The sequence below is a fragment of the Actinia tenebrosa genome, unplaced genomic scaffold, assembly GCF_029948245.1.
Source record: "Actinia tenebrosa isolate PJP-AT-01 unplaced genomic scaffold, QUT_ActTen_1.0 PGA_scaffold13__45_contigs__length_12533684, whole genome shotgun sequence".
Taxonomy (NCBI): Eukaryota; Metazoa; Cnidaria; class Anthozoa; order Actiniaria; family Actiniidae; genus Actinia; species Actinia tenebrosa.
The window spans coordinates 11,840,162-11,859,062 of record NW_028292573.1 but is presented as its reverse complement, the minus strand read 5'-3'; the positions used below and the strand labels follow the sequence as shown (position 1 = coordinate 11,859,062).

At 36.9% G+C, this 18,901-nt stretch overlaps 2 protein-coding genes and 1 long non-coding RNA gene across 5 annotated transcripts; 2 read left to right on the top strand and 1 right to left on the bottom strand.

Annotated features, from left to right (window-relative positions):
• Positions 1–2,507: 2,507 nt before the first annotated feature.
• LOC116290145 (stomatin-like protein 1) lies at positions 2,508–10,874 on the bottom strand. 2 transcript variants are annotated; one of them, XM_089028658.1, is made up of 8 exons: positions 10,649–10,874; positions 8,699–8,808; positions 7,527–7,593; positions 6,528–6,610; positions 5,962–6,165; positions 5,664–5,719; positions 4,708–4,826; positions 2,508–3,879 (listed from the first exon to the last, which is right to left on the bottom strand). In XM_089028658.1, the coding sequence occupies exons 1-8, from the start codon at positions 10,656–10,658 to the stop codon at positions 3,428–3,430; spliced, it is 1,101 nt and encodes a 366-aa protein (XP_088884784.1). In that variant the 5' UTR covers positions 10,659–10,874; the 3' UTR covers positions 2,508–3,427. The 2 variants fall into 2 exon arrangements, with proteins under 2 accessions (XP_088884784.1, XP_031553000.2); XM_031697140.2 differs by lacking the exon at positions 10,649–10,874 and adding an exon at positions 8,962–9,097.
• LOC148911867 (uncharacterized) lies at positions 6,107–9,030 on the top strand. Its single transcript, XR_016119521.1, has 4 exons — positions 6,107–6,203; positions 7,263–7,317; positions 8,709–8,837; positions 8,945–9,030. It is a non-coding gene; the product is annotated as an uncharacterized LOC148911867 (long non-coding RNA).
• On the top strand, positions 9,842–17,234 carry LOC116290143 (uncharacterized). Of its 2 annotated transcripts, XR_016119519.1 has the most exons (8): positions 9,842–10,202; positions 11,427–11,501; positions 12,821–12,889; positions 14,301–14,412; positions 15,048–15,148; positions 15,332–15,413; positions 15,941–16,718; positions 16,821–17,234. XR_016119519.1 is itself a non-coding variant. In XM_089028660.1 (7 exons), the coding sequence occupies exons 2-7, from the start codon at positions 11,451–11,453 to the stop codon at positions 16,018–16,020; spliced, it is 495 nt and encodes a 164-aa protein (XP_088884786.1). In that variant the 5' UTR covers positions 9,842–10,202; positions 11,427–11,450; the 3' UTR covers positions 16,021–17,234. The 2 variants fall into 2 exon arrangements, 1 of the variants encoding a protein (XP_088884786.1); XM_089028660.1 differs by having other exon boundaries at positions 15,941–17,234.
• The last annotated feature ends 1,667 nt before the right edge of the window (positions 17,235–18,901 follow it).

The following is an 18,901-nucleotide window of genomic DNA, read 5'->3' as shown; positions in this document are numbered from 1 at the left end:
ATTTGAAATATAACACGCGCGCTGATTGACTTGCTACCGTGTTAATATCAGAGACAAGCTCGTGCAAAGTAGTTTTAAAATATCTCAATAAAGCCAATATGAAACGCCTGCTTTTGTCTCTGTCTATGCTCCTAAGCTTGCTTCTATCGTGCTCTGCAGCTCCCAAAGTGTTTGTATCACAGTATAGACAGCTGCGCAAGCGTCCTTGCCGCTAATATTTTATCCGCGATTTCTTCAAGTTAACAACACTTGAAGTGGTAACGCGAGAATTTCAGTTTTGTTATCAAGAATCTTTCGAAAAACTACAAGGTCAAATCCTCTGACTTTTCGACTCGACGTCGTAGCAAAATCTAATATGTATCTAAACAATAGAAGTGGCATGTCGCGGTGCTGATCTAAAAATACCACCCGTTCATGCGCTCAGTCATTAAACTGAGTTACGGACACCTCGCTGAGATTTTGTATCATATTTTGACCCCTATTTTCACAGTCGTTATTTCACTTGAAAGCGAGAAATATCCTGTTATAGTGAGATGACCTTCCTGTTTGCGCAAGCCATTTGAACACACTTTGCAACATCGTCAAAGAAAATAGCCAACATTCAAGCTATTGTTGTTTTTGCGTCAACTAGATTAAGCTGATAGAAGCGATGGACGTAAGTTAGCATAACCTTGGAAGGAGATCAGTCGCCCTTCATAAGGCCTACAGATGATACAGGACTGGTGTTTCTAGAACAAATGATAATGCATAGTGCATGGTAATTTATTTTGTTGGCTTTTCTCTTCACTGAGTTAAAGACCGTTAAACACCCCTCGTGAAACTTGTCTCTTTTGTGTTTCACTAAACGTTTTTAAAGTGTAACGAGGCTCCCCAAGATGGTATGCACGAGCCCACCGTCCTCGCCACCGGCAACGAAGTAGCTGATCATAATATAGATATAAAAGGAATCAAAAAAGATTACATAAAGGACACTACTTGTGATTTCTTTGATAACAAATGTTTATCAGTACCTGATAAATGCATTGCCCGGACAAACTTAGGACAAACAAGGATGGTGGAAATCCGTCAGCGCGTTAATTTTCAGCATAACTCCTTCTCTAAGAGTAGCTAAATTTCACGAGTGCTGTCTTAAAAACCCCTCTATTTGTCGTTTCATCATATCTTGCAACTTTCTGACCAGTTTGAGGCACTGCATGGCCAACTGCAGAACGAAATGTTTTGTATTTCATGTTTTGTTTCTAATCATCGCGGCTACCAAGGGGTGAGTTTATGATAAACTCTACTTAAAAAGATAAATATTATCACTTGATTGCCTCGAGATATGGAAGGTAAGCGATGGTCCATTGAACTGTAGTAAGAGTGAATATTTTAAATATTTCTCATAATACAAGTATTTTTGCGTGCACCGTGTCAGGCTGTAGGCTACTTCCTAATCTCAGATCAACATAGCATAGAATACTCTAGGTCGCCGCATTTCAGAAAAACAACCCGTGACTAGTTAACCGTCCTGAGGGAAATATTTCTTATAAATGTATTACTGCATGAACGTTTGAGGCTGTAGGCTGCTTGCCAAGCTCAGATCAACATGGCGGTTATGACGTCTACTGCAAACGCAGAATAGTCCTTTCAGATCGCCGCCGCATTTTAAAAAAACTTGTTCATGGCCTGGCTACTTTAGTAGTTGAACGCACCGAGAGCGAGAAAGATTACACAAGCAAATCTTTCCCCAACTTTATAAAGTGAATATTCGAGTCTCTAGTTTATTTTGGTTAGGCCTTTCAGTAAAAGTTGCTATAAGTGCGTACTCGTATGCTGGTAGTGAATGTCAGGGTGCTGTGTGTCTAGGGGCAGGACGACCACTTGGACATGACGAGACTTCTTCCTTCGGAACTGCAAATGAAACCGCAATTTTTGAAAAACAGCGCAACGAACCATTGAAATAGTTTTATAAATCCAAGTTAACCATTACCCATTTATGAGAAGGCAGCTTCATTAAATTCAGCTGGGTGCGCAATTTTTTCTTTCCCTCACAAATATGCACATTCTATGTACTGATCAGGCATCCGTGCCAACGCATTGGGAGTAGGTCTAGTGAATCTCGATCACCGTCATGACCCAATTTGCCAAGCAAAAAAGCAAAGGCTGGGGCCGAAATGCTGGTCATTTATCCTACCCGTGCTATTAATTTTTTAGCCACTTCGAATAGTAGTAAACCAAGCGGCTATTAGCCTGCGTTCAGCCTGTATAATTTCTCTCGAAACAACATTTTATTTCGAGAGAAATCATACCGGCTGAAGTAGGCTACCGGCTATCGATTCATCAACTGATCGTATATTGTGGGTAAAAGACCGCGCGCAATGAATAGGACTGACTCGGACAAATACAGAAGTTTTTGATTAAGGTGACCTTTACCTATTTGTCTTAAACTAATATATATTACAGGGAAAAGCCCGCCCGCCTAACAAGGCATGCCTCCAATGAGACAAAACTAAACAGTCAGACACGCATAGGGAAATAAGTTGTGTAACCTAATTCTAATGAAAACGGACTTTGTACAGGTTTTGTGACGGCCGCGTCTTTGCTCGTCCGCAATATTTGACTTGAAGAAAGAGCATTTAAAGTCAGCTAAAAGAAATAACAATACCATGCCATGTTGTTGATGCTGTTGCGACCGCTACTGTAGTTGTTAAAATATGTTGTGGTTGTCACACTCGGCTGGTTGCTGTTGTTGTTGCTGCTGTCACGTTGTTTTTCAAATCAAAAAAAAAAAATATATATATATATATATATTGCGCAAACTTCTAGCCTGAGAATCAGTCTTTAGCAAACTCCACAACAAGCACAGAACTATTATGGCATCCCTATATTAAATTATATTATCAGTAATCGAAACTATTATTTGTTTTGTTTCATTTAACCTCTGCATTGGTCCCACAGCTTAGGTTTTATCCCGCTGGTGCGGTACAAAGGTCGAGAGCTAAAGTCGGATTACTTTTTATCACAATATAAATAAGTGTTGCAAAACGTGATACAAGTCATCTCAGAATTTGAGAAAATTCTGTTCGGCAAGTAAAAAGTTCTGATTTTGAAATATGGAGGAAGATCAGATCAAAAGGATAAATATTTACGAAATTGCAATAACCGATCTTCCTATCTTTCTTGTATGGCTATGAGCTGCTTGCCAACAAGCACGCACTGAGCGACTCTGAATTTACTGAGCACAAAAGCGCTCGAAATTTGGAAAGGTTGAGAGCATCACTGTATGCAACCTCACATGAAGTTTTAGTAGCAGTCGACGGTAGGGAAGGGAACTCATCGTGAGCTACATGTAAGAACAGCACTTACAATCACCTGATGAACTGAAGTGCTCTTATCTTATAAATGTACAACATATCTCACTATATTCTTGTTAATTAAATATTTGTTTTTACACAATAAAAACACCAGATTTATCCCTAGGATTCCTCGGTTCTTTGGGAATTCTCCGTCTCTTGATTCTGTCTATGATGACCTCCAAGTTCATCGCCATTTTCAGATCTCCTTCCACAGTCAATAACTCTTGCATATAAGCATTAAAAGGTGAAACACCTCCTTGAAATATCGTTTGCATATTTTCTACAGTCATGGTCAGAACTACGTCTGGTTTTTCCATGGGTGTGGATGTTGCTGTAATGCTGCCTGATCCACTCCTCAGGTCCATGATCCAGGTTCCACCATTTTCGCCGATGACATTGAACTGATACAGACCACCCAGCTCACGGACCAGACTTTCGTCCAAGACACTATGAGCAAACTGTACAAGATTTGCTGGTAGGATATCTGAGTTATCGTTCATTTTGATGGCTTTAAAAGAGGCAGGCTGAATAGTCCCACCAGATGCTAATAAAAAGTTCATCAGTTGGTGACTGGTCAAAAATCAGGACGGTCATGTGTGGAGGAAGGTGCAGAGAGAGGGAGGGAGAGGGAAGGAGATATGAAAGGTTGCAGGGATTTGGGGGAAGTATGTCAAAGTATGTATGAAAAGATATAACTAGCTAAAAACTAGTGTGAACTGCATCGGTGTTTCTAATGAAGCAGTAATGATGAAAAGGTAAATTATACACCGTGAAAAGATGAAAAAACTTACTGACGTTTCGGACGCTAGTCCTCTGACGAAGGACTAGCGTCCGAAACGTCAGTAAGTTTTTTCATCTTTTCACGGTGTATAATTTACCTTTTCATCATTACAAAGTATGTATGTTAAGGGGAGAAGTTTGAGCACAGGTGTGTTCTATTGAGGTTTTCTCCAGCATTCGTGTTACTGTAACAATCGAAGGTAAATGACCTAAAGGAAGCATTATCCATTCCAAGATTGAACAAAAAACTGGGTCGAATTGGCATTGCATTGTGGGAATATTTAGGTGGCATAATTCCAAGATGGTAACTATTCCTCGGAATGGCTAATGGTACAGTATGGCTTATTCAATTTGAAATCTGATCTATCATGAGTTAGGCCTAGGGCAAACGTGGAACTTTCCATGCACCGAACTTAATTACATCAAAGCTTTATTATCACCTGATATCCATTGTTTTTAATGAGTTCAGTGCATGGAAAAGTTCAACGTTTGCCCTAGGCCTTAGACCCTTATCTAAAGGTACACATAAAGGCAATAAATTAAGAGTCCACACATCCCTTGCTTTCCTTACTAAAGCTCCATTTTCTCTCACCTGATGCTAAAAGTCCTGACAGAAGGTTTGCTGTGGATGGATTGGGTCCACCTTTGAACAAGCTCAAGATGTCTACTCCTTCATTTACTGGTGCTTCCCTTAGAACTCGAACCTCTGATCTATCAAAACAGATAAAGAGACAAGTGATCAAAAATTACCTTAAAGACTAAAGAAATATGTTCTTTTTTTTAATTTTTATAAAATTTAACTTTTATAAAATTTAATTTTAAATATTTAATGTGTAGTTCCAAAAATTATCCATACCCCCCTCACGGAGGAATTTTTTAAGACACCCCCCCTACCCTTCAGAAATTCCAATTTTCTTCCATACAAACTCTATAATTTTTGTTCTTTCTCTGACCCCCCTATTCTTCGGAAATTCCAAATTCCTCTGTGGGGTGGGTATGGATGATTTCTGGAACTACACAATTTAAATAGCATAACATATTAAAATGTTTTCCCATTTTACTGCCTTCTCCAGGATTGAATTGTTCAGGCAGGTGAGAGGACAATACATAGTTTGACAGACTTTTTATTGAGACAGTCGTAGAAACAGCCGGCACAAATGAACATGGGCTGTTGTGTGGGACACACAGAATACATATTGTGAAGCATCCTCATTAGAATCATTGTCAGCAGTCATTACCACCATCACCATCACTAACACTACCATCATGATCATGATAATAATCTGTCATCATTATCATCAACAGCCATCATCATTATTAGCAGTCAACATTGCCATTGCTATCACTGTCACCATCACTAACACTATCATCACTATCATCACCATCATGATCATGATCATAATCTATCATCAGCAGCTGTTATCACTAACACTTACACTAACATCATGATCATGATCATGATAATAATCTGTCATCATCATCAGCAGCAGTCATCATCATAATCATCATTTTGTTTGGAAAAAACATGAAATTGTTTGAACTACTTACATTGTTACCCTTTCAACCTCTGCTCCCCATTTCTTTGCCACATCATTCAGTTCATTCTGCCAACAACAAAAAATGTCATAGTATTAATAATATAATATAATTATTTATTAAGTGTCTATCCAGGTTTGCTCTTGGCGCTCTTCCTTATAACATTTAAAATAATAAACAATAACTGCAAATCAAATAAAGAAAAAGAAAAAAAAGAAAAACATAGTAATAATTGCAATAATTGCAAGCTGAAGAAGTATTCCATGCAAATTTTGTCTAAAATTTGACTTAATACTTATGGAATTCATACCTGCATTTGTAAATTTATGAATTTTTTATCAGTTTCAGCTTGTAGTATTGTCTTGGATGCCAGGCAGTTGACTAGCATTGTCTGTGCAAGCATGCGCAAAGAGTGGTTTAGATCTCGTATTGCTGTTTGTGAAAGGACTGGATCCTCTAAATGGAATTGTACATCTGCACCTACTGAGACCCAACCTTCATCTTTGGTTAACACCTGAGACGTTGCCACAAAAGAGGAAAGAAATCAGTTAGGTACTTTTATTAAAATATGTTATATCTAATGATGCTAGTTACTGCACTAACAATCTTTTGATTGTTTTATTGTATATTTTTCTATCTTATTCTGAACTGGGTGGATTTAGGGCTTTGAAACAAAATGACTTAATATGTAATCATAGATGTTATTTCCTCTCTTTTTTAAAGGAGATTCTGGGCAGGGAGGGGGAGTACCGCCAGCCCAGTTATCCTCACCCCCCTTCCCCCCTCCCCATCTGCCTCAATCTGCGTGTTCAGGTTATAACACGATTAGACAAACACATTGGAAAAAAGGGGGTAAATGAATGTCTTTTTCCTAACCTCCTGTGGTGGCACACTGAAAGCTCTTGCTCTCATGTCAATTCTTGTCCATTTGTCCAAACATGGCATTATTAACACAATCCCTGAAATAAAATAAAAAATAACGTTTTAAAATAACTCACAAAATTTTTGCACACTGTTAGGTTATTTTTCATCATCAATAAAAGGACAGACAGATAAGCTGACATCTATAGGCGCACGCTCTTTCTTTGATTCTTTTGATCACTAAAAACAAGAAGTTTTTATCATTTTTGTTATTGTAAAAAAACAAATAGACATCAGTTTTTTTTGTGTCTGTCATCTTATTGACGATAAATTTCATTATTACATTATCAAAGTAGTGTGGATCCAGGAGGCTAGTAAGTCATTCACTCGACAACGCTTCGTGGATCCACAGGGTCGTCCTTCACGAATTTGCAAGATGTGATCCTATTGGAGGGCGCACATGTGTAGAACAATAAAAAACAATAACCCTTCCCAACCCCGCCCCTAAACCTAACCAATCACAGGGGACATTGCAAATTTGTGAAGCCTAACCCAATCCACACTCCTATGAAATGTGATGACACAATTTATTGTCAATAAGAGGACAGACAAACAAAAAACAATATAGGCCTGTTCCAGATGCCACTTTATTCTGAAGCTATAAGTTGAACTCTAGAGCAAGCTACTGTAGCTTGGAGCAATGAGCAATGATACACATGGCTGATTTGAACATCATTTAACTCTTTGCAGGGATGAGATTATGAGAAGTTTTCCATTGATTGATTCATGATGTTTGTCACTACTTGTGAGTATGTTAAAATACACTGAGTCTGAATCAGTGACCAATCTATTATTCACATTAATACATCAATAGCCCTGATGAACTTAACAAGGTTTGCAGTACTAAATAAAACTCGTTGGGGAAGGGAGAAGCAGACGAGCAGTAAGAGGAGCAAGCCCAGAAGATAGGAGGAAGAAAAAGAATATAATGATAGATAGATAGACTTTCCTTACCTGGTCCTTTTGGCTTTAGTAGTCTTCCCAGTCTAAACACCACAGCCCTCTCATAATCCCTTAATACCTGGATACCAGCAATAACACAGTAACCATGATAAGTTATTTACTCTGACCTGCATTTAGTGGGCAGTGATAGGAGAGGTCTTCATTTTTATTAAACTTATATATATCAAGGTTTCAAGGTTTCAAGGTTTCGAGGTTTTTTTATTTCCCAGAATGAGAATTTTATACTTTACATCACTATTAAAAAAAAAATTAACTCGGAGGAGCAGAAGAAAACAACCCAAAAGGGTTAAGAGAATATTTCTGCACCTTGAAACTATATAATACTTTCAAATAAGAACTTACAAGGGGGAAAGTAGCAAACTAAAATAGATTCATAGATATATAGGCCTGGCCTTTCTGTTTTTAGATAAAATATACATTGGAATAGCGATAAAATTTGTTCTGGAATGCCATAATCCTTATGTTTGTACATGAACACTGGCTAATCAGACTAGAACAATAGTTTATATTTGAATTGGTCTCAATTAGGTGTACTCCCCTTTTCGTCTCAATAGACAGCACTAACATGCATTCCTGTCATACACATGTGCGTATATCAATATTGTGTGTGTGCAGGTTTGTTTGTTGGTGGGGCAGTGAGATTGTAGGTTTGTAGCCTCCTATTAAACTAATAAGTTTCTAAAGAACTAGTTAGTATCACAATTCTGATTGGTCGAGAGCCCTCAGCCAATCCCTGATATTGTGTGAACTCGACATGATAAATGTATTATCTGTAGGTTTTCCTACAGATAATACATTTATCATGTCAAGTTTATTCAAGGTCACGCTGTGGTAGCTTTGTTTTCATTCATTATGTGTATTTATTTCCAGAATTATGTACAAAAACATTTATTTAAGGAATCCTTAACTCATTTTCATATACTTTATGAATAACTCTTGAAATATTTCAATTCTGAATTAAAAATTTTGCGTTTTTCACGCGACATCATGGCGTTCATAATTCTTGTCTCTATAATTCAATGTTCATGGTAATGTTTTTCCAGTATACAAAATGTATAATAAGGCTCGGCTGAGGCAGATAACACAGCCGAGGTCTTGATAATTTACGATATTATGCGATAACCGAATTCAATAATTGCTTATTGTGAGTAAACCTTCCTTACCTTCACACAGAAAAACACTGAGATGAGAAGGGTAAGAACCAAGAAAACAGAACAGATTCCTGTGATTATAAACCCTACAAAATCTTGTTTAACATCTCTCTTTCCATCCACTGCAAGACAAAAATACAACAGAGATAAAGTAAGTAGCAGTATGGCTTCCCTGAACCTTGAAAAATAAAGCAAAGCTCTACAAAATTGAAGAAAAATGACAGGTTAAGAACTAATTTTTAGCTCTTTTTCATCCAGAATCGACCTTCTATTACCGAGTCTTTCGTCTTCATCATGGTAAATAGCGACTTGGTGTTCTGGGATATTGGAGTAAGTAAAATATTTCGGCATTTAAAGGAATAAGTTAGAGAGGAATAAAGAAAGAAAGCGTTAACAAGAAAACTTCAAACCATGGTGGTGGTCTATAAATAAAATTTTACGTATCTAAACTTTGACTACGGGGGAGGGAGGGAAATAAATATTGTCCAAATCGAAAGCGCATAGTAAACAAATCTAATATTACTATGAATATGACTTCAAGAAGCTTTATAAAAATAACTTTCATTTCTCATTTTGCTTAAGACCATTAACCTTTACAATTGCATGTATAATTTTGTTTTTAATTGATTTTTTTGAAAGGACAAAAATATCTACGATACCCACCCCACCCTACTAAGAAATTAATTTTCGGCGGAGATTTTGGTCAGCGTTAATCTTCCAAATTCAAGATGGCGTCCGTATTTCGTCCATGTGTCTCTCAAAGTCTTTCATTTACTCGTTTTCTTTCGCCGATTATTGTTACTACGAGGACGCTAGCTTCACAAAAGGTCTCAGCCGCGTTAGATAAAGCAAGGAACTATGAAGATAATGTGTATTTATTGAACTACAGACCCCCTCCTTCGCATTCATTCACCGAAGCTCTGGCAGTGCTTCGTGCTTACGCTCTCAGTAACTTTGATGAGACCGTGGAATTACACTTGAAGATTAACATGGGAGAAAAAAAGGTAAAGATTGAAAGGAAAAAGACTTCATTAATGGTTGTTTACTTTGCATTTCTGAGAAGAAACTATCTCTACCCCTCCCCTCCCACATACATATCAGAAAAGTTATCAAATCAAACCATAATCTTGCTTTGGTGTGACAGAGTCAAAAGACACTATTTCGGACAGTAATTATTTAGTCATAAATCTATATTTTTAATTAGGAATGCCTCGTGTACACATAGGAATGTAATTCTTTAGTTAACTGTTTGCGTGGAAAATGCGTAAGCAAGAAATAATTTCCGTACGTAATTACATTACAGTGAGTCATGCCTAGGTTTGGCGCTTGTTTACGTAAGTTCGTGTTTGGGACATCCTGTTTGCGCCTAGGGCGTGCAACATTGCGTAGGATGTGTAAGGTCTTAAGAATGCAGGTTTTTCCATAAAAGTAGGCCCAAACTAAGCTTAAATCAGTGTAGTAAAAGTTCTTGAAGACGTTGCACATATCAAGACAAGGAATTCTCTACGATGTAAAGGTATGAAACTTTGAAGCCTTTTACACTTATACCTAGGATAGATTTAGGACAAATCTATGTTCATATCGTTAACTAGTCATTATATTTTATAGCTTAGATTTTCTACATATTTGTTAAGCATTCGTTTCATGTTGTAGTAATTCTAGTCGCATTAGCGCGTAATTTAGTACAAAGTTATTCACGCAGTAGTAATTTAGTAATCACGCTGAGTGTATCTTGTCTTCTAAACTCTTTAAAACGTTTACTATAGGATCGCTACCGCCTTACTCGCTTGTTTAACCTTTTTACTACGATAAATAGCCTTAACTGCGGGATAAAAGACCTTTTCTTTCCAACCTTTAATTTGTTCGCTACTTAAACTCTACACTCAAGGTCATTGTCGCGACCGCGTGTTCAGTAAACCGTGTAATTCTTAGTTTGTCATAAACAAAGGTTAAAATACTTACCTAAAGCCATAGTTAACCTCTAGTCAATTTTTCCTATTGTTTTTTTCCATTGGTTTAGTTCATTTTAAACGGTTTACCGACTTGTACATTAAACTTTGCAACCTAGTAATTTTCACTCGCGTATTGTAAACACTGCTAATCAGTATGCAATATTCAAATTACCTGTGACGTAATTTACGTATTTCCGTTTCTAGTTATATCTAGCAAAACTGTATTTTATTCATAACTTTTTAGCTATTTAGATAAGCTACAAATTTATTTTATCTCATTGTAAATATTTTTCTTGTTTTCATTAGAGATATCCTGTAATCTCGTTCCCGTTTTTTTTCTCATGTATTGTAAAGTTGTGTGAATTTTTCAATAAATTCTTTTGTCAAAACCACTTGCAATCTGATTCATAGCTGAGCGCCTTGCCGCCGGTTACATTGGGAAACATCTCGTCTCATGGAAATGAAAAGACCAAAGCTCATCCTTATTGGCCTCGAGATTGGTTAACATAGTAATAAGAAAGAAGGACCAAATATTTATCATCAATCAACATGGTGCTGTTTCATCCCAATAACCACCCCTCCCCCTCAAACACCATGCAGAAACGTTTTATACAATGTATGATTGTTAACTGCACCTTCAGCAAACTTCATTCTGAAATTATAGTAGATTTGATCTTAATGCTCCTTTAGTGTAAAACATTTTATTGGGGGGGGGATAAGGGGGAAAGAGGTAGGTTCAGATGTGCATACTTTATCTGATAATGTCGATATATATTTTCCTGAATAAGGTACAAGCATTTCGAGGAATTGTCATGTTACCAAAACCATATGGGCTTCAGAAGACTCTCTTGGTTTTTGCTGAGGTAAGTTGAGGTATGGGATATATAGTCTTATCTGATAGGTATACAATGCTTTGAAAGTGGTAGACCATGAAATATCCATGCATCACTGGTATTACATCTATTCAAAAACATTTTCATCTCCAAAAACGATAGGCAATAGGCGAAAAGCGATAGGAATTAGGTCATTCCAAGATCTGAGAATGCATGGAATGACTTGTGTGTCTGCTTCTTATTGTTGTTGAGAACATGGACCTTAGTGTGAGACTGATTCAATGTTCTTTGTATTCAATGAAACCATTTCCATGTAGGAACGACCTATCGCCTATCACCTTTTGCGATGGCAAAACAATGGCAGACGGGAATTATATGCATAAACTATCGCCTATCACCTTTTGTGATGGCGAAACAATGGCAGACGGGAATTATATGCATAAACGCACTTTCCTGCATTTTCATTGCATGTATTTTCTAATGACATGGGTGATTAAAATATGTGACAGTATAAAAATTAGAAATCAATATAATTGTACTTCCAAATAGTAAGTCATAAGATAACTTTACTGTGCAACTACACCAACCAAGGACACTCAGACAAATTTTTATACTTATAGTACACTCAACAAAATTACTCGACTCTGATTGGTCGAGAGGAGTACAATTATAGCGTTAATTGTACTCCGTAGGAGTACCCAATTAAGTCGCTATGGCAACACGGCCAAAACAATGTCAAAACAATTATTTTCTATCATTTTGCACTTAAAAAACATAAGAATAAAATTTTAAAGCCGTAAGAACTAATCTTTTTTATGCATTTCAATTGCACGATGGACTGAATATCGGCCGCCAAATAGACAAAGATGAACGGCGTCGCTTTGCATTTTTTACTGAAATTTTGTTGAGTGAACTATAAACAAAAAATCGCACGATATTCTCGTACAATTTGGTATTAATAGACACTCGTAATGTTTTGAAAGTTCTTTAATTGCATTCGCCTAAAGGCTCATGCAATTACAAGAACGTTCAAAACATTACTCGTGTCTATTAATTTCCAAATTGTACTCGAGATCGTGCGATTTCCTATACAAATTAGCCAAACACGATTGAGTATTTCAACAATAGAATCTGTACAAATTTCACATTTTCCTCTTTAAAGGCACATATTTTACTTTATACGAGTGTGCGTATGATCAGAAGTGAACTGCAAGAGACAGTTTAAAACCTGATGCGAGTTGGGAATTTGATTTGAAATTTGCTTGGGTGGCTTTGGTTGATGTAGTCGCACTGATACCTAACAATGGTATACCTAAAACACTAAGTTGGTATTATATTTTTTTAAATAGGGAGATGCCGCAGTTGCTGCAAAAGAAGGAGGGGCTGATATAGTTGGTGGGCAAGAATTATTTGAACAAGTAAGAATCTAATGCTGTCTTTGTGGTATCACTAGGAATGAGCTTTTACTATGTAATCCCAAGGACCTCCAAAACTCACAGGACAGAAAAATAACCCATAGATAGAAAAAGCATGTTAAAATATTAGTAAAACAGTACTATAGAGTTTGTGAAAAGAGTATTCAAAGCTGGCAAAGATATAATTTTATTTTAAATCCAAATTTTGTATGAAAAAAATATTTTTCTGGTAGGCAAAGGCATAGCAGCAAAGGTATTTTTTAAAAATTCACACTTTTCAAAAATCATATATTCATGAGTTTTGAACTTATTTCCTTCAAACTTCACCATTTTACAAATCTTAGCATGCTCTTTCCAGCTATGGTAATTATTTCTCTGTTTCAATAATTTCAAATGACCAGATAAAAGATCATAGATTTGTATCAATAATATTCTGATTTGGAACAAGTCACATGCTTCTCAGATAAAGTTTAGTCAGTGACCCATTTTTAGTGTCTTAACACGTCACTCCATCACCATAAATTTGTTCCATGTTTATGCTATACATTAAAGATTATCCATGGCCATTCAAAAGGTGAAAATTCAAAACCTTTATTTTTGCGATTCAAGATCCAGTCACTGACTGAGGCCCAGTCACTTCCAATCCATTTCATTCACAACCAATCCATTCCAGTCACATCCAAGTAACATCCAATTGATCTCTGATACCATCTTAATGGAGGAAAATTAGTCGTAAAAATTTGTAACGATCCACAGAATCACCTATAGACACATGATGTATACAGTCCTTTGAAAAACCTTTGCCCCTGACTGGCTTCAGAGGACTTTAACCTGCCACAATTCTTAATACTTAAAAAATTTCATTTTTTAAAATATTTCAGAATAGAATCACTAGTTATTTATAATAAAATAAAAATCATAGAATAAAGACTGCAAATTCAGTGTTAAAAAAAGTTTATGTTCCGTACGATCCAGCCAACCAAAGTCCAGTCCATTCCATCTATTTTCGGTTCCGGATTTTCCAAAAATTAAAAAAGACTCAAAATTTGGGCATTTAGAAGAGAAAAACAAGTTTTAGAAGTTGGGCATGTTTTTGCTATACATTAAGATTATCCATAGCCATTCAAAAGGTTTTACTGGCTTGCCCAAAGAACCTGCTCCCAAATAGTGGTACATAATGAAGATTAGGTGTTAAATAAGCTCCAGCATACCAGCACATTGGGCAACCCAGTGCATGCTCAAAGAGTGTCTTGTCTTTCATGCTGGACAAGTGGAAGGGCTAAAGCCAACTCATCCTCTTCCCCCCATCTCTTTCGTCCCTGGGGCTGGAAGGGGATAATGAAGGGGATAAGTTGAAATGTCCAAAAATAATTCAATTATGTTAAACTTACATTGAATTTTTAAATTCTTCCAGATTAAAAAAGGAGGACTTAAGTTTGATCAGTGTCTCTCTACCATGGAAATGATAGATAGAGTCAAATCCTTACAAAGAATATTAAGAGAAAAGATGCCAACAACAAGGAGAGGTAATATTGGCCATTCGGATCTACTGTAAGGTTGAGGAAAACTGTGGTTGAAACGGTTGGACTGTTATATGAGACTTTACAATATGGCATCTCCTAATTATGTCCCCTTAAAACAGTCCGCAATGGAATGGGTAAAATTGATGCTCTAGGAGTCATCACGTAAAATTCAAACATACTTTTCTGGAATTTGCTTGAATGACCAGTGGCACAAAGGTTCCAAATTAAGCTTGAACTTGATAGAATACAGTTAATGTATGAACCCATAATGTTTATTCTCGACTTGGAACAATATTGTTTCATGGTTATGCTCAAGCAAATTTTGGAACGTTCTACCATTAGTATAACTTCCTGTTCCTTTAGGAGCCATTCATTTTTATTGGGGTGGGAGGGGGGGGGGGGCAGTGGGATTCCCTTGGGATTCCCTTGGTAGCCCAAACAAGGAATCTGACCACCCCACTCCAATGGCCTCCCTTGTTTTTCTTCACTCTGACTCTTCACTTCTTCATGACCAATTTTTTAAAATCCCCCCTTCCCCCAAATCCCACAACCCCCCGTCCATTGTAAAAAATGAATGGTCTCTTATGGGATGTCAGTTTTCGTGATTTTTTCACATGTTTGTTGCCCTGTTTTCCCAGGTACAGCTACAGATGATATCGTAACAGCTATCAAAACTTATAAACAAGGTCATTCCTACAAATGTGATAAAAATGGATTTCTTAATGTTGGGATAGGCAAGGTATGATAATATTAAATGAAAAGCTTACAAGCCAGACCAATCTGCACTTTTATATCATATTTCTGCACAAGAGCATTTATTGGAATAAATGCAGATTCAGCTTTGAAATTCAGCTGTTACAAAGTATTTAACAAAACTGTCATAGAATGTTGATAACTCCTTTTTTGTTGTTGTTGGAATTAGCTAAGTTTCCAAGATCAAGAAATCAAAAACAATGCAACATCTTTAATACAAGCTGTACATTCTCATAAAATCAGCAGTAAAGGTAAGCACTTGTTATCTTATTCAACCCTTCTATTTTAACAGAGTTGATTTTATCAAAAATTATAAATAGCAAACTGTTTAGAAGGCTGCAGCTTGGATACATTTTCACAAGAGTCTGGCATTTTGGTGAGAGAAAGCGTAACAGGCATGCATGCATACAACAAAATTCCCATTTTAAGTCAAGGGGTTTGACAGTACTGTCAAGAACAATGCATAACTAATTAGGGAAGCTATGTTTTTTATTAGGGGAGGGGGCGGGCAGGACTGGGGGATTTGCAGTAAACTTTTTAAAAATGGTTGTAGCCCTCACCCTTTCACTCAGTAAGAAATTCATGACCCTCCTATTAAGTCAACAAGGAAACAGCTTTCGTCAAAATATAAAGGCTTGACCCTCCACAATAGTTGAAGCCACAACGACAAAAAATCTAAAATCTACATAAAAGATGTGGAATTCTTCCCAAAGTATGAGAATCACCTTCCTGCCAATCTAGTGCTACTGCATTTTAAACGATATTCTGTTTTCTGCAGGCAAATTCATCACAAGAATAATGATGTCATCTACTCACGGGCCTGGTTTACTACTTCATCTAAATGAACTAGAACCATAAGCATTATGGCATTCCATGTAACACTTTTGCCCTATAACCTGTATAATAATTCCCAAATTATTAAAATATTTACTATCAGAATTATTTTTTTCTGACAGCCCTTGGTAGATTATTGACTGTCTTACTAATGATCAATCAAAAGCACAAAACAATTTGAGTGGAGACTCCGGGGGAAAAAAGAATAATTACGATTTCTCGCGCGCTGATTGGCTAATTTTTATCTTGAATAAGAGGACAGACAATAATCTTACGTCAACGAGAGCGCGCTCTTTCCGTTGGTTGTTTTGATCGGCGACTGTCTTGATCGGCTAAAAACGAGAAGTTTTTTTTTTGTTATTGTAAAAAGAAAATTGCATCATGTTTTTGGTGTGTCTGTCCCCTTATTGACAATAAATTTCGTCATATCATAATAATAATAATAATAGTGCATTTATATAGCGCATATCCAAATGAATGCTCTATGCGCTATAATAATCAGAATAACAATAATAATCAAAAACTAATGATAACTAAAAATCAAAATAGTTTTTAAACAGATGAGTTTTAAGTTGCGACTTGAATTCAAGGACAGTTTGACAGGATCTTAAAGATAGAGGTAGAGTTCCAGAGTTCAGGTGCAGCAAAAGAGAAGGATCGTCCACCATTGTAAATTGGTATTTTTAAGAGAAGAGAGTTTGAAGAACGGAGAAGTCTTGAAGGTTTGTAGGAAGTAATCATACTCTTTATGTAGGTTGGAGACTGATGTTGAAGAGCTTTAAAAGTGATTAATAGAATCTTGTATTTTATACGTTCTGATACAGGTAGCCAGTGAAGATTCTTTAAAATTGGAGTCATATGGTCGTGTTTTCTGGAGAGAGTTAGCAGTCGGGCAGCAGCATTTTGAATAGATTGGACCTTGTCAATAAAACATTTAGGAAGATTAAACAAAAGAGAGTTACAATTGTCAATTTTCAATGTTATGAAAGCATGAATCAGTTTCTCAGTGGTAGTGAAAGAAAGAAATCTTCGTATTCTGGAATATTCTTGAGATGGTAGAAAGCAGACTTTGATAGTTGTTTGATTTGACGAGCCATGGAAAGAGTTGAGTCAAACATTACACCAATGTTTCTTGTAAGGGGGGAAGGAGAAATAATATCAGAACTAAATTGGATTGGAGGAAAGGATATTTGATTGTTGAATTTTGAAAAGAAGTAAAGAAGTTCAGTTTTATCTTTGTTCAGTTTCAGCTTGTTGATAGACATCCAATTATCAACATCCATAAGACAGTTGTTTACTCTTTGCAGGATTAATTGCATATCTCTATTGTTGTTAGCAGAGAAAGTTGGATATATTTGTGTATCATCGGCATAAAAATGAAAACACATTTCATGCTGTTTTAAAATACTAGAAATCGGCGAGGCGTATAACAGGTAAACAATAGGCCCAAGCACTGATCCCTGGGGTACACCACAGTTTAGACTCTTTGTAGATGATGACACACCATCAATGTTGACAAACTGACGACGGTTAGAGGGATAAGATTTGAACCAAGCCAAAACAGTTCCACAGATACCAAATTTGAATTTAAGACGGCCTAGAATGATATCATATCATGGTCAAAGTAGTGTGCGGTTAAGCCTCGTGGATTACCCTGGGGTGGGGTCCAGAGGTTATTTATTCCCGCTCCGGCGTTTGCTGTTTTGAAGGGAAGTCGCGGCGCTCGCTTCGTCACAAGAAACCAAATAGAACCTCTGGAGCAAAGGGTACTCGAAATTTGTACTCGCAATATTATCATCATTAAGAAGACAGACAAAAAACTAATGTTAATTTATAAACTTCGGCATCACACTAGGAAGCACGGCAGAAATATATTTGTGGAATGGTCTTCCTGTGTTTTTGACGTGTGCTGGACGAATACGGTTTTCTGCGAAAGATATGGTCTGCAGAGCAGGCGTTCCTTTGATGGGTTTGAGGAAGAATCAGGATTTTGGGGTTCCTGTTTCGACCAAGGGCCCGCGAGAAAAACCGGTTTCAATTCTCGCTCGTTTCAAAGTTCCCCAAAACCCCGGTTTTTCCCCCAGACCCACAAGAGCGCCTGCTTTGCAGGCTACGAAAGATAGCGTGGGCTCAAGTAAATATCAAAGATGGCGGTGTACATGAATTCTGATTCGCCATATTTGTTTCAGTACCTTGTTTCAGTTACTTATAAGCCCCCGCAACTTTTAAGAAACCGCATGCGCGTCCATATAATATAAACTTACATAATATAAATTATGTACCACAGGAAGACCAATCAACAAATTTATTTCTGCCGTGCTCCCTTGATGAGCCCGCGCGACTTTAAAGCCACTCAATATTTCCTATGGAGAAAGTAAAACTCATCTGTGGATAAGATCACCAAAGATTTTTTTATAAATATAGTAGCATATTTCACCATTGTTAGAAAATATTTCGTTTTGACAAGAGATACCACAGTCATAGAAATTGGACTCCGTGACGAAGTAACACATTGAAAACAGGTTTTCCATGTGGTCCGTGGTCTACACTGCACGCCGGGATCGTATATACGCCTAGATCTTCTGAAATCGTTCGAACCTTATCCGTCTAGAATCAATCTATTCTTGGTGACTGAGGACGAGGTTGGGTGGTTAGTAGATTCTTTCTTGGAATCATGCATGTTCAGTATGTCACAATGTCGGACATTGTACATGGTCAAAGAACGGGCATTTCATGACATAACTAAATCGCCGTTTATCAATCAAGAAAATATCATTGTGTGTTCAAATATGGCTCTTGCTATGATCCAGTTGACGATGATTCAGTCTATAAACTTAAGAGAACTGGAAAAATGGCAAGTCCATTATAGCCAGTGCAGAAGTTCTTGGCTGTCAACCTAATCTAT

Coding starts and splice junctions, on each gene's coding strand:
- LOC116290143 (XM_089028660.1), top strand. CDS start 11,451: ATGTTACCAAAACCATATGGGCTTCAGAAGACTCTCTTGGTTTTTGCT. Junction 14,413..15,047: donor GATGCCAACAACAAGGAGAG/GTAATATTGGCC, acceptor CTGTTTTCCCAG/GTACAGCTACAGATGATATC. Junction 15,149..15,331: donor TTAATGTTGGGATAGGCAAG/GTATGATAATAT, acceptor TGTTGGAATTAG/CTAAGTTTCCAAGATCAAGA.
- LOC116290145 (XM_031697140.2), bottom strand. CDS start 9,037: ATGCCGAAATATTTTACTTACTCCAATATCCCAGAACACCAAGTCGCT. Junction 7,594..8,698: donor CAGTGTTTTTCTGTGTGAAG/GTAAGGAAGGTT, acceptor GCTGGTATCCAG/GTATTAAGGGATTATGAGAG. Junction 6,166..6,527: donor TCAGTGTGCCACCACAGGAG/GTTAGGAAAAAG, acceptor GCAACGTCTCAG/GTGTTAACCAAAGATGAAGG.